Source organism: Microtus pennsylvanicus, chromosome 2 (genome assembly GCF_037038515.1).
Source record: "Microtus pennsylvanicus isolate mMicPen1 chromosome 2, mMicPen1.hap1, whole genome shotgun sequence".
Lineage (NCBI taxonomy): Eukaryota > Metazoa > Chordata > Mammalia > Rodentia > Cricetidae > Microtus > Microtus pennsylvanicus.
The window spans coordinates 39,871,835-39,886,099 of record NC_134580.1 but is presented as its reverse complement, the minus strand read 5'-3'; the positions used below and the strand labels follow the sequence as shown (position 1 = coordinate 39,886,099).

At 45.7% G+C, this 14,265-nt stretch overlaps 1 protein-coding gene across 1 annotated transcript in view; it reads left to right on the top strand.

Annotated features, from left to right (window-relative positions):
• Positions 1–14,265, top strand: part of Tg (thyroglobulin) — a 182,859-nt gene that overhangs the window by 64,574 nt on the left and 104,020 nt on the right. The window contains exons 30-35 of the mRNA XM_075960884.1: positions 775–912; positions 1,988–2,164; positions 3,643–3,754; positions 5,217–5,296; positions 6,396–6,539; positions 13,944–14,009. Coding sequence (XP_075816999.1) covers positions 775–912; positions 1,988–2,164; positions 3,643–3,754; positions 5,217–5,296; positions 6,396–6,539; positions 13,944–14,009 — 717 coding nt within the window. The remainder of the gene's footprint in view (positions 1–774; positions 913–1,987; positions 2,165–3,642; positions 3,755–5,216; positions 5,297–6,395; positions 6,540–13,943; positions 14,010–14,265) is intronic.

Here is a 14,265-nt window from a genome sequence, read left to right as displayed (position 1 = left end):
TCATCCAGACAGGGATTGCGGTTGTGCCTGGGGAAGTGTGAGAACAGCTTGCTCCCAAAACCTATAGTTTTACTATAAGGTGGCACTAAGGGCCATGAGGAATGGAGAAAGAGAGAAGTCAAAAGAGAGGGAGGGGAAGTCTGAGAGCAGAAGGAGGGTGTCTTAGCCTACTCACTTCTGTGGTAATAACATTCTAGACTAGGTACTGTGTAATGAATACTCTGAAGGCTGGCAAACCCGGCACTGGAAAGCTACCTCTGGTGAGTGCCTTCCACTGGGCAGTACCATGGTAGAAGGTGTCAAAAGGCTCAAGAGAGTGAGAAGAAAGCCAGCTTGCTTTCCTAGCCCACCCATGAAGGACGACCTGCCCACTGTGCACTGGATTCAGGGACTGAGTTCCAACAGGATGCAACAAACTGTAGTGTGGCTGGCTGAAAGTTTCAGACCAAAGAATCTGGTGATGTGGCTGCTGTGATTGGCTCAGCTATGTCACATGAAGCTACCCAGGCATGAACTGGAATCCCAGGGGAAAGCCCTGCATTGGGTAGAAAGGTAGACCAGGGGGCTCCTAAGGTTTCTTCCAAACCAGAATTCTGGGTTTCACAAGTGTGTGATTTTTATGATTTCCTAGGACCTTCTGAACTCCAGTTTGTCTGTCCAGATCCACACTGTCATTTTGTATCTCCTGATCTGTCCCCTAAGCCTGCTTCTTTCTGCCTCATGCATACTGGAGAGATAAAGGTAAAGGAAGCTGACCTTCTCCTTCTTTTTCAGCTTTGACAACAGAACTTTTCCTCCCTGTGGACACTTCCCAGGTCATTGTCAGGGCAAACCACTCATTGCCCAGCCAGCAGTACTGGCTCTTCACACACCTGTTTTCAGCAAAGCAGGCGAGCTCGTGGTGCCTTTCTCGTGAGTATCTTAGATTGAAACCTTCTTCCAGACCCTGGGTCAATAACCCCTGAGATGTAGATAAGTTCAAATTCACTGGCATAACTCAGCGCTCACTACTTTCTTAGCATAGAGATGGGAGTTGTTCCCAGCCTTTAAGATGCTCACAGTGAAGGCAGTGTCTGCTCAGCAACCAGAACCTATCATCCATCCATCCGTCTGTCTGTCTGTCCATCTGTCCATCCATTTATCCATTTGTCCATCCATCTGTTCATCCAATGTTGAACATTCATTATGCTCTAGGACTTCCATTTGACTTTGTGGATGAAACCCAAGCAGAATGAGTCACAACCCTTTACTCAAACTGGTTCATATGTATCTTTGGCAAGAATGACATATGCAAAAGAACAGAGTGTTCACATACAAAGACCTAGGTCTCTGGTCTGCTCACTCTTAGTGCTTCCGGGAGATCATGGGTAAAGCCACTGAGTTTTCATTCTGTTGACTCCCGTATTGCTGACTTTGTTTCTGACCTCTCATTTAACTTGATCACCTGTACACAAGCCACAAGATCACTTATTTCCCCATTTCATAGATTTCCCAGTGTTTTTGTTAAGACGTCATGACTATCATGGGTGTACTAGTATTTTGCCAACTTGACACAAGTTAGGGTCAACTAAGAAAAGAAAGCCTCAATTAAGAAAATGCCTCCATCAGATTGGCTGGAAAGTTAGTCTATGGGACATTTTCTTGATTAGTGATAGATGTGGGAGAACCCAGCCCATTGTGGGTGGTGCAATCTCTGGGAAGGTGGTCCCTCGTTGTGTAAGAAAACAGGCTGATCAAGGCATGGAGAATAAGCCAGTAAGCAGCACCCCTCCATGGTCTTGTATCAGCTTGCCTTGAGTTCCGTTCAAGGTAGACAGTAAGCTATAAGGTAAAACAAATCCTTTCCTCCCCAGGCCGCTTGTGGTTGTGGTGTTTACCACAGCAATAGAAAGTAAACCAGTGCACTCTGCTCTGAAAGATTCCCCAGACGAGTCTGACCACTCAAGGCTTTGCATGGACTAAACACCAACTGCCTTCTTGCCTTTAGGGTGTGCCCAGGAGCCTGCTTTCTGTCAACTTGCAGACATAACGGAGACCACACCTTTGTATTTCACCTGCTACCTCTACCCAGAAGCCCAGGTCTGTGACGACATCTTGGAATCTAATGCCAAGAATTGTAGCCAGATTCTGCCCCACCAACCAAAGGCTCTCTTCCGGAAGAAAGGTAAGCACAGTGATGTTCATGAGCTAAGTGTCTGATAGACCACCACTCTGCAGATTAACAAACAGTGAGATTAATTTCTTTTCTCTTTAAGAGTATTATTCTTCACACACACACACACACACACACACACACACACACACACGCACACACATACATAAACACAGACACACATAAACCATTAAAGAAAAAAGAGACCATGAATTTTTTAAAATAGAGCAAGGAGGGATGCATGGATGGGATTAGAAGGAGGAAAAGGAAGGGAGAAATGGTGTAATTATAATCTCAAAAACTAATATATGTATATATAAATGCATAAGATTATCCATGGTTCTTCAGAGATATGAAGCCATTGAGAAAGGCATCAGGCTGATACCTCAGAGAGTTCTGCTCTGGGGTCTGACCTCAGGCGGAGCCACTACTGATAGACTTGCACCAGGATTTCCTGCAACTGTGTGATACAGAGATCTCAGACACAGTGGCTTTTATAATGCCAAAGTTGTTCTCCCTTTTCAAGGACATTGATAGTGTCATTCTGCCATCATGGTGGTGATGTCATTTTTCACCCTATTTCCCCGGTAGCTTGTTTTTCCACTTTCTTTGTCAAGGACCTTCACATATCTGGGGGCCCTTGGCTTCCCCTCAAACATCAGAGGCCACAAAGCTTGAATCAGCTCTATTTGGTGGGAGCTTCTTGGGTGTTGGTTTCTCCTTAGTATAATCTGATCCAGTTGTTCTTGGTAGGATCCTTTTGTTAGTACTCCTAGGCCCTTTTTCCAAGAAATCTTACAGTACTTTGCCTGAATATACACATTAGCAAGGTGGGAGAATCTTGGGTCTCTGTGAAGCCTAAATCATGCTCTGTGAGGTTTATGTATCTACTATCAGAGGACACAAAGGGACCCTCTCTTCTGATCCTTCTAGAAATAAATTTTCAATCTTTGCTCTTGTGGTAAGGGCACTTAGACTATCAGTTGCCTAGAGATGCAGGGTCTCTGGAGGCACACATGCTCCCTTCTTGCTACTTCACACACGGGAGCAGAACCTGCCTTCCTAGTCTCTGGAGCCAAGGTCCTCCACAGGCTTCCTAGACCCTGAGATTGTTCCATCTCTCTAGTTCTCATTTCCCCATGGGCTCATGCCTTTTCAGGAGTCCCTTGCAAGAAGCTATGGGTTCCATTCCAAGTACTTACTAGTAATTCATATTTGTAATCTTGGGACTTGAGAGGTGGAGGCAGGAGGATCAGAAGTTCAAAGACACCCTTGACTACATATTGAATTCAAGGTTAGCTTAGGTACACAAGACCCCATCTCAAAAACCAACCATACAAACAGAATCTTATGAGTCTTATTCTCGTGAGATTTGGGAGCAAATTTATTAGTTTTATGTGCCACCTTCCTGGAAGTTCAGTCTGGTTTTTACTCATTGTCTCCATATTTGTGAAAGCATAATGCATTTTATTTCTTTTCCCTCTGTGAAGTTGTGCTGAACGACCGAGTGAAGAACTTTTATTCTCGCCTGCCATTCCAAAAGCTCACAGGGATTTCCATCAGAGACAAAATCCCTATGTCTGGAAAATCCATTTCCAATGGGTAAGTGGCCAAGTTCTACCTCAACGCTTATTATTCAGATTCCTTGGCTTCCATGAGTAGGTGGTGTCTCAGCTCTTAAAGGCAGAATCATAACAATGATCCAACCCAAAGCCAAGGGTATAGGAGATGACCAGATTAGAAGTCCTTGATGGGAAGAGATGACAAACACACATTCGGCTCTGAGCCTGCAGTCTGCTGAGGGAGATCAGATGCACTAAGCAATATTGTCAGTTAATAAAAGTGATCAAGATGGTAATAAACTTGTTCTTCAGAGCTTTTCAGGGCTGTTCTCAGAATCTGGAAAGCAAGCTGAATCTTTAACAGGACCTTAGCTTAGAAGAATGCCTTACTTATGACCACTACAACCTATGCTGGTGTTCCTTCTTTGGCTTTTTTGTTGGCCGTTATAACTGAAGATGAATTTACTCTCGCTACCCAACATGGGACCTCATTCTTCAAAATCTCCAAGTGTGCCATTGACTAACCACATCCCTGGACCTTCCTTGGACTGCCTCATTTTGAGATCCTGGGATGGGACTCAAGAATCAGAATTTTAAGGAAAATCTCCAGCGAGTCTTTTGTATTTCAATAGTCACTGATCCGTGAACTGCTAATCTGTGAAGTGCTGTTGAATTAGGGAACTGCATCATGTTGCTGGCATTTAAAAGTGATTTCTGAGAATGGAGCTCAAAAGATGACACCAGATGCTTTGTCTTAAGGTCCAACTGGACATCACCTTACTAGAAGAAGGGATAGAAGCTAGATGTCACCATACTGGGAAAGGGGATAGAAATAAGATAGCTCTTTATTGGACATCACTATGCTGAGCCAGGGACTGGGACAGGAACTGATGTAGTGGAGCTTGAGGTCATAGTACAGGTTTTCAAAAAGAAAGGGAAGCAAATGTAGGCAGGTCAATAGCTGGGCAGGAATCTAGAGCAAAGAAAGCCAGAGAGATGCCTGACCAGCTTCTGGGTGGAAATGTAGCCTGCACTGGAGAAGCTGCCTGGAAGATACAAACTTCAACACTGGGATTAAGACTTGGATACAGGAAAGAACAGCAATGAGGCAGGATTTTCATACCAGAACGGCCAAGTAGTTAATCAAGCTCCCAGGAGTTAGGAGCGAGAGATCAGATCAAGACATGAGATCAAGGCAAGAAATCTTAGAACTGGACTCCAGATCACTGAAGTGCTGGAGCCCCTTTGCTGTGAAGCTGCACGGTAAACGAGAATGGTCTTGGAGAGGGCTTGAACGTGCGAGTAAATACACAGAGGATCTGAACAAAAGAGTGGGGCTTTGTTTGCAGAAATCTAGAAAGTTAGTGTTGGCCAAAGCGCCCACACTTTATGTGCTTACAGAGAAATCTGATCCCCAAGGTTCGAATTATTCCATTCATTCTACACAGTATGTCATGGGTGCCCACGGGAGTCTTCACACTTGCCTTCTCTTCTGACTCTAGGTTCTTCGAGTGTGAGCGGCTCTGCGACAGGGACACATGCTGCACTGGCTTTGGTTTTCTAAATGTCTCCCAGTTGCAAGGTAAGGGTGATAAAGGAGGCATCCCCCGCCCTCTGGCATATCACATCAGTGTAGAAACACACTTATAATCCTACATGGTCTCTGCTATCTCCTCAAGACAAGAAGGATGAGTGAACCTCATTACAGTAAGGAAATAGGGCTGGGTGAAGCAGGCAGCTCATCAGTATGAAATTAGCAGTGTGGTGTCCCTGGTCCCTAATCTATCCCTTCATATACACATATGTCCATCTGATCCCAGCAAATGTCCCTCCTTGTTTCCATACTTCACTTATATGTCTTCTGAGCTATTTTCAGAGCTCTGTCCAGGGATCATGGTTGACTGAACTTTAGATATATCACATGATCTATATTGAACACTCATTCAGCCACTTACTGATGCTATGATTCTAGAAAGTTCTCTTCTAATATCTCCAGGCCTTGGCATCCCTTTCTGTAAATAGTAACACACATTGTTTTGTTGTAATGAGGCCGCTTGGTCATTCCAGCTGCTCGGCAGCTCAGACCCCAAATAATCACACAGAAATCATATTTTTAAATCACTACTGGCCCATTAGCTCTAGCTTTTTAATAGCTAACTCTTACATATTAATTTAACCCATCTCCATTAATCTGTGCATCACCATAAGGTCGTGGCCCACCAGCTAAGTTTTAGCACATCTGTCTCTGACAGTGGCTCCATGGCTTCTCCTTAACTCCACATTCCTTCTCCCAGCATTTAGTTGTCACCATCTAAGTTCTGTCCTGCTCTGCTATAGACTCAAGACAGTTTCTTTATTAACCAATGGTATTCACAGCAAACAGAGGAGAATCCCACACCATTGTTTCCCTTTCCAGACATAGTGAAATGATACCCATAGATCTGGTTCACCTCTTATATATGATTGGAAGGGATTCTGTTATGAGTAGCTACCTCCATTCCTGGACTCTGAGGCTATGACTCTTAGATAGAGGAGCTGAATCTGTAGGGATGGCCAAGTCCATACCTGGAATACAGAACAAAAGCTCAAGCAGCACGTTGAGCGATGGCTTGCAGAATCCCTCCTGTTCAGTTCATCTTTCTCCCTGGCTCACTCTCCTAAACTCCTGGCTTCTCCACCAGGAGGAGAAGTGACCTGCCTAACTCTGAACAGCATGGGGATTCAAACATGCAGCGAGGAGAATGGAGGAACCTGGCGCATTTTGGACTGTGGCTCTGAGGACACTGAAGTCTACACCTATCCCTTTGGGTGGTACCAGAAGCCTGGTGAGTAACCTGCTCCTGGCAGTTGTACCTTTTGTAGACTGTGTCCCAATCCTGCATTAGAATGACATCTTAGGTTCAGGAAGATTAGTCAGAATTCACTGGGTGCCAATAGCAGAAGCTGATTCTATTACTTTAAGAAGAAAAGAAATGCCCTGGGGACTGTTTATTAACCTAAAGGAAAGGTGACCAGTTAGGTCTCAGGACAGATGGAAGCAGACCAGGTTCCATAGGTATAATTAGCCAGTGTCTATAGCCAAGTTCTTCAGTGTGCCACTCCTGACTGATTGCTTTAGGAGGGCAATCATTGTTTCCTATAGAAGCTTCACATTCGGGATCTATCTGCCCAGCATGTTCAATGAATACGCCCACTGCAGAAGGAACAGCTTGAGTGACAGCCTCAGCAAATCCAGAGCTACTGGAAAGAAAGGAGGCTAAGGTCCTGTTACTGGAGAGGCAACAAAGTCAACAGTCGTCTCCTCTACCTCGATCCCTCTGTTTCCTCACTCAGGATGACATAATGCATGGCAAGGTCAGGGAAGGAAGGGGACAGCCTGTGTATGCTTTTATGCACTTGAGTTAAGATTTCAGAAAAGGCCAGTCCGAGCCCTTTGTGGTTCATAAAGGCAAGCATTTAAGAATCATTTCCAGGGATATTTTAGAACAATCTGAAATCGAGGAAAAAAGAGTGAGTGCTTTTGTGTGTGTTTAGACATAATTAGACACATATGAGACTTAGCATCCTCCCTCTATCAAGACAGACTGGTCTTTGAGGACTTGTACCACTCCTTAGATTCTGTCAGGAAGACAAGTGGCTGAGGTTCTAGGTCCTTATTGCCTAGGTTTTGAGTGTCTATGGTGTGGGTGGCTGCATGAAAACTAGAAGAGACTCTCCTTCTGCTTGTGTCCCAGGAGCAAACTCATGAAGATGTCTCAGAGATGAAAGGATTGTTTCAGAAAGTAACAGAGAGCCCGAGAAGGGGATCAATGTCCCCAGCCTGTCCCATGGGTAGCTCACTTCCAGTTGTGAGCGAATCTGGACAGTGCTGGCCATTGTTGACACTTCCCTAGAAACTAGAGTTATGCAATAACTGGTGTGACAGGAGGCTTAGAGAAATGGAACTTTGCTCTCCACATTCTTCCCACCATAGCCCACCATTTTTCTATCTAGTTTGGGAAGCGAGGGAAAACTGGCATTTTTCCTGTGTCTGCTGTGTGTCAGACACATGCTAGGTCTGTGTGAGCCCTGCTATTTCACCTCATAGGAATTTAGTGGAGTGGACATCACTTCCTCCATTTTCTTATGCAACAAATGAGGCCGACAGTGGAAGATGCTGGCCCAGTTAGGTGGCTATTGAGAACCAACCAAGTTGAAATCCCAGGTCTTATTGACCCCAACTTCCCTGTCTCGTTTTCAATAATTCCTGGCAGACTACCTAGTGAGTGAGTTATTTAAATCTCCAGACACCTTTCCTGGCTGGGTTTCCACAATTCTAATAACTTATAAGCGATTGATCCATGATCTGAAACAGGCTAACACGATAGCAGATCAGCTGCTCCTAGAGTGGCCTTTCTAGTGTAGGCCATGTTGGAGCTAAAGGATACATAGTTTGGTTTCCAGAGCAAAGATGCCTTTGGTCTTACTCATACACCTATATGTTCTTCAGCTTCCCAGCAACTAGTATGGACATAATTATTTCCAGGTTGGAAGGCATCTTCTTGCTCATGCTATCTTCTGCAAACTAGGTCTTGATTTGAGGTTGTCCTGTTGGATTTTTCTTTCAACAGCTTGAATTGTTTTTTAGGAAAAATGGGAGTTGTATAATGAAATTGCCTCTGTGGGTTTATATGCCAACGGACATTTTTCCAGAGACGTCTCTAGGCTTGATCTTGAGGGCCAGGGAAGAAAAGGGCATGCTTACCTAATACATTAGTTCTGAAGGACCCCATGGACAGCTGCAAGTCTTACACTGCTCCAGAGGCATGCTCACCTCAGGACCTCCTTTTTGCCTATCCTCTCACCTTTTCACCCCGCCAGCATCTGGAAAATGCCACTTTCCATTTTCATTTGACTGTGGAAGAGTTGGACAGAAAGCAGCTTAAGCGGTAATGCATTTGTTCAGAATGTGATGGAAGTCAGTCCAAGCTGTTTCAACATCTTGACAGAGGCTGGCAAGGACAAGAACCTGAGGTACTCCTGGTTCCAACAGGTCCCAGATGCTCTGTTCCTTTTCATCCGACTGCCTGGAGTGTTAGTGTCTTCCAACACACACTCTGTGGCTCTGGGTAGGGACTCAGGAGTTCTAACCAGAAGCCACATGGCAGAGGATGAAAATTTATATCAGAACTGTCACTCAACTGAAAATAGTGCTGTCAGGAGTGCTCTAGTGTGACAGCCTGGCCTCTGTTCATTAGGATCTGATGCTGGAGGCCGGCACTTTGTGAGCGAGCACTTTCTCATTATATCCTCATTCCCCTCAGAGAAGAAAAAGAGGTACAGGGAGACCAAGGGGACACAGCAGGTAGCTGACAGGCTTGGGACCCAATTTCCTTTTCCTCTGATTTCCTGTGTTATGTGGCAGAGTGTATATGGTTCTAGTTTCCTGGCCTCCGGGAGCTCCCAGTCTTAAAGGGAGCTACAGTTGCCAAGGAGGTAAACCCCTGTTGCTGGAATTCCCACCCTAGAGCTGGAGCCTTCAGAGCTTCACTGGGTATTTGTACTGGTGTGCTGCGCTGGTCATTGAGGAACAGGAGAAGAACAGAACGTTGCTGTTTTTCATAGGTACAGCCTAGAGAGGTCAGCGTGAACATGTGCGAGCAATTGTAGCACAGCAAGAACAGCTTAGGAAGTCTGATTGTACAAAATATTGGCAAATAAGACATGGGTTCTCCTGGGAGCCCCAGATGTCTGTTGTAGAAGTTAAATGGGTCCTCCTTCTGGCTTCAAGGGTCACCTCCCCATGTCTTCTGGATCCATTGGCACAGAGATATCCACACAGGCAAGCTAAGCTAAACAGTTGCTCTCATTGTTTGGATGCAACTGAGAAGAAAGAAAACTTATTCTAATGGCATCAGCCTCATATTTTCCATCTGTGACTCTGGTACAAATCACCTTGGTTGCATACATGGCTGTGGATGTTCTGGTGTGAGGCCCCTTATGTGTTTTAGGACAAAGAGAAGAAGGCTGGCTGTCAGCGGACACTCTGACAGGACACAGTGTAGCTCTCCAGGATAGACAATGACTTTGTCCTTAAGTGGTTTTCTTCAGAAAGATATGAAGACATCTTAAGACCATAGGGTCATTGCTTCCCAAGATCTAGACAGGGAAAAAAGCCTTACTGAAAAATGTCCTCCTCCCAGTCGACTATACTGATCAGCTCCAAACCATCTTTTGACTCATGCTATATTTTCCGAAATGTAGTCTCTCTCTGTGTGTCTACAAACTCATTTTTCATGGAGTTCCCCTTTCTCAAGTAGACACAAACACACAAGCATGCTGTGCAGTTTCCCTGCACATGCAGACACCACAGGCATGCTCCTCCAGTCCTCGTCTTTGGATCAACAGATGCCCTACAGTAGCCGAGAAGGATCTGTCCAGGGCTGGGGAAAGCACCACATACAGCAGCAGCACTGAGCCAAAGCCCTGAAGGGTAGGTGTTATCCAAACCACCTCCTCTTGGTCAGTCCTTGCACAAGAGGCAAAAGGTTCACTGAGGACTCTGACAGACAGAAGCTGGAGGAGACTTTGGCCTTGCTGCAATGAAGAAGGAAGGTGGCCCTTCCTAAGCACTGGCCATCTGTAGACATGACTGAGCTTGCACACAGCATCAGTGTTCTTTCTGTGAGGAGAGTTCCTTTCCTGTCCCTCGTGAAGGAAATGTTTTCTCTGATCAGATCACATCATAGCACAGCAATGTGACAGGTGTTGCTGCGCTGAGTCCTCTGGCTGAAGCCGTGTGTGTAGCAGAGTTTAGATGGGAAGGGAAGACTGCTCTTTTGCAGGGATCACTCCAAAAAGACTTTAGGAAAGAATGAGTCTAAGATAAAGAGTAGGAGGCAGAGAAGCAGAGGGTAGAGACAAGGGAAGCGTATTCTCACCTCACACACCTCCCTCACAGCCTCAGCAAAGAGGGTGATCCACTAGCCATTGCTTTTCACCTTAGCTGTACTCACAGAGGACAGAACAAAACTGAGTCCTTCAGTGCCGGGGAAAACGAGTTACACACCAAGAACAAAGAAGTATCAAAGGGGATCCTCATAGATCCCATGGGAATCTATGATCCTGTGGGAGCAGCTTCCTGATACTGCTGTCCTTGAGTTCATGCAAAGTTCGGTGTATCTTAGCACATCTATAAGTTGGCAGATGTCCTGGCCAACTTTGTGAGTGAAAATAAGTTTTGTCTTTAGTCCTCCCCAGCAGCAGGGCCCAGAACGGAAACAGTTTTGGTGTCCAGAGGATCAGGACACAGGGACCTCTCGGGTTCACAGTATCACGAGTCCAGGACTCCCTGCATAGGTGGGAACAGGCTCTGGTACCCCTTGCATTTTGGAGAAGACAATGTCACTGCATCACATGGGAGCTTATGGGGCAGCAATTGGCTTTGCTCACAGAGTCAAATGTGTCTTCTTGAAATGTCACAACTCTGGGTCCTCTCTTCTGATAGGCAAGGGCCCTCAAAACCTGGTGAAGTTGTAGGCACAAAAGAGACATTAGGAAGAGATGGGCGACCTCTCATAGTTATTCTTGGGACCCACACAGATGGCGCTACTTCCAAAGCAGTCACTGTATCCTTCATCCTTACTTCCATCACACCAATGCTCTCACACTTACCACACACTATGTGTTCCTACCATTGGCTTAAACCCTTTAAACGTGCTTAGTCTTCATGGTAAATAAGTCCTATTTGGAAGCTATGATGGACCCCAGTTACAAGCACAGTCACTGATGCATTGAAGCTTGTCATCCTTAGTCCCAAGATCCGGGTCCTAGGAAGAAGATAGCAAGATAAAATACTCTTCAGTTCTCCTGTCCTTCTGGAAATGTCAAAGGCCTGAGGAGCTCTCTGCTAGAAAGTAGAATAAAGACCTGATGTACAGATCTTACTACATGCCAGTGTTATGAATGCTTGCTGTGCTGCTTGAGATCAATATTCAAGCTATCCATGGCCTGTTGTGCTGCTAGATTGTTGCTGCAGGCAGATCTAGGAAGCAGTATGCATAAGTGGCTGCTGGGAGCTTTGTCTCCATCCCCTGTCCTCAGTTCAGATATTTCTGTTGTCTCTAACTTTCCAAAAGAAGCTCACACATCCAAACAGAACTTTCTGTGGATTTCTAGAACAGACTGCCCAGACAAAATGGAGCACACATTTGAATAAACAAACACCCTCAGCATACACCAGGCTGTTATTTAACGACTGTACTCTCAGATTCCCTATTCTGAGCATCTTCTGGTAAGGGAAGGCATTTGGTAGACCAGGGACAACAAAGCAGGGTTGCTGACTGGAATCTGGCTGATGACCAGGTACAGAGGAGTGCAGAGGGAAGTTGTTTGCAATTGCAGCCATTCTGTATGATGCTTTCACTATGTGGGAGCAGAGCCTCAGCTCAGAGGTTGGCATCTGGGAACCTATTGGAAATGTCAAGTCTCAGGCGTACAATTGGGCCTTTGGGCCCTTGGGAAGTGGGGCTCAGCACAGTGTTACTTGTTGTTATCTAGTCTTGAGGTGGTTTTAAAGTCAATTAAAGTTTGGCAATTGATATCTGGAAATGATGGCAAGAAGTGGCTCTGGGCAATTGGAACCAAGGAAGAGACGAGGCTTAGGACTGAAGGTTCTGGAGCCTTGAGATGCTGTGGGTCTTAGCTTGGTTTGTTTGGTTATCACAGAACACCACAGACAGGGAAGTATACAAGGAAATGCCTCTCACAGTTCTGGAAGACCAATCAATACCAAGGTGCTGGCATCTGGAGATGGTCTTCTGGCATTTTTACAGGGTAGAGGCAATGTATGGTGAGAAGCAAGGTGAGGACAGGAGAGTACACTGGAGACAGCGTCTTTGACAAAAGGACTGCTCATAGGATCATATCGAGGTTAATACACACCTCGCCAGGCCTCACCCCCACCAAGGCATTTGTCTATTTGTGAAGGTGGGAGCCCACAGACCTAACCACCACTCAAAACCCCACCTATTGGTTGTTGTAGAAGCAAATCAACTTCCACAAGAGTTTTGGAGGGAACATTCGAGTCACAGCCTGGTATTTTGCACACCTAACAAAAGGGAGATGGAAATATCGGGGGAGCCATCCAGGACTTCTGGAACCAGCATAGACATAGACTCTGACCCAAGGCACAAGAGACAATGACATGAGTGTGTCATTATGAGGGGAAAATATTCTGAATGGACCATCCCCAAGTTTGTTGACTGCTTACTGTATTTCCCTGGCTGTAATTTTAACCCCTATAAACCTCACAATCCTGAGATAGGACACTGTCGACTTCTGAGCACAGAACCTATAAGGGAATTCTCAAGATCATCCAATTGTAGTGAAAGTCACAGTAATCTCACTCTGGAACCTCTGGCCCTGGAGTCACTGCTCTCAGTAGATAATCATGGATTCCTATAGCTCCCAGTGAGGGAGAGGGGTTCTGAGCTTCATTCTCTTTAAGTCATTAGAAGGAGAACGAGTGAGGAGGCTTTGAAGATTTGGATTTGTTCAGTGAAGGGAGAGGAAGGGAGGCTAATTAGCATTTCTGTGTCACCTAGAGGGTTCGTGTTTCTCTCTGGCTTCTTGGGTCAATTTCACTGTACAAACGCCAAGGCCAGGCATCAAAAGTAGATGACCCGTCCCTTTGCCCTGCTTCTCTGTGATATGTTATGTTCAAACCCAGGCCTGTCTTTCCCCAGCATTCAGGTAACCCCATCCCTGTAACTTGCTACTTATCACTGCTCTTTACTGAACTTTTGTACCTTGTTCTGTGGCGAATATTACACATTAGGTCACCTCTGTAATCCCACAGTCCCCTTAGCAGTATACTGGTAGTGTGACCTCCATAGCACAGATGTAGAAGCTGAGGCATGGGGTGCTTTGCCCACATTGTCAGATTCAGGGAAACAGTGGCAGGCATTTGCAGTGTGGCCAATGGCAATGACATGTCAGTGGATGATGCTACTCCTAGATGGAAGCTGTAAGGCAGTATTGAAGTCTACTACGGCCTATTTACCTTGTGTGGTGGGAACTGTAGCATGATTTCTGGTAAAGCCTTCCTGAGCCAGGGTCGAGAGAGAGGAAGTCAATGTAGAGCCCCTCCCCCAACTCCTTCTGACCTGCACAGACCTCCGGTTTCCATCACCGCCCTGGACCTTTCCTGTTGTCTCCATGGCTGTAACACTGCCTCTGCTTCTTTCTAGCTGTGCAGAGTGGCACTCCCAGCTTCTGCCCTTCTGCTGCCCTGCCATCCCTCACCGAGGAGAAGGGTAAGTTCATTGTCTAGGTGACCATTCCTGGGAAAAATATCATCTTCTTTCTCTTCTTTTCCTTTGTGCAGTGGCCTGTCTTTATAAGATGGGACACTGTTATATTCGTGAATATTAGACTCTTTCTGTGGGAAAAACACATTTAAATAGGCTGGATTCCAGCCATGTGCCCTTTCCAAGGACGTAAATGACAGTAGTGCATGGAATCAGATGGGGCTTACACCTGGTGTTTTCCTTGTCCTGTCTAGCAATGTGT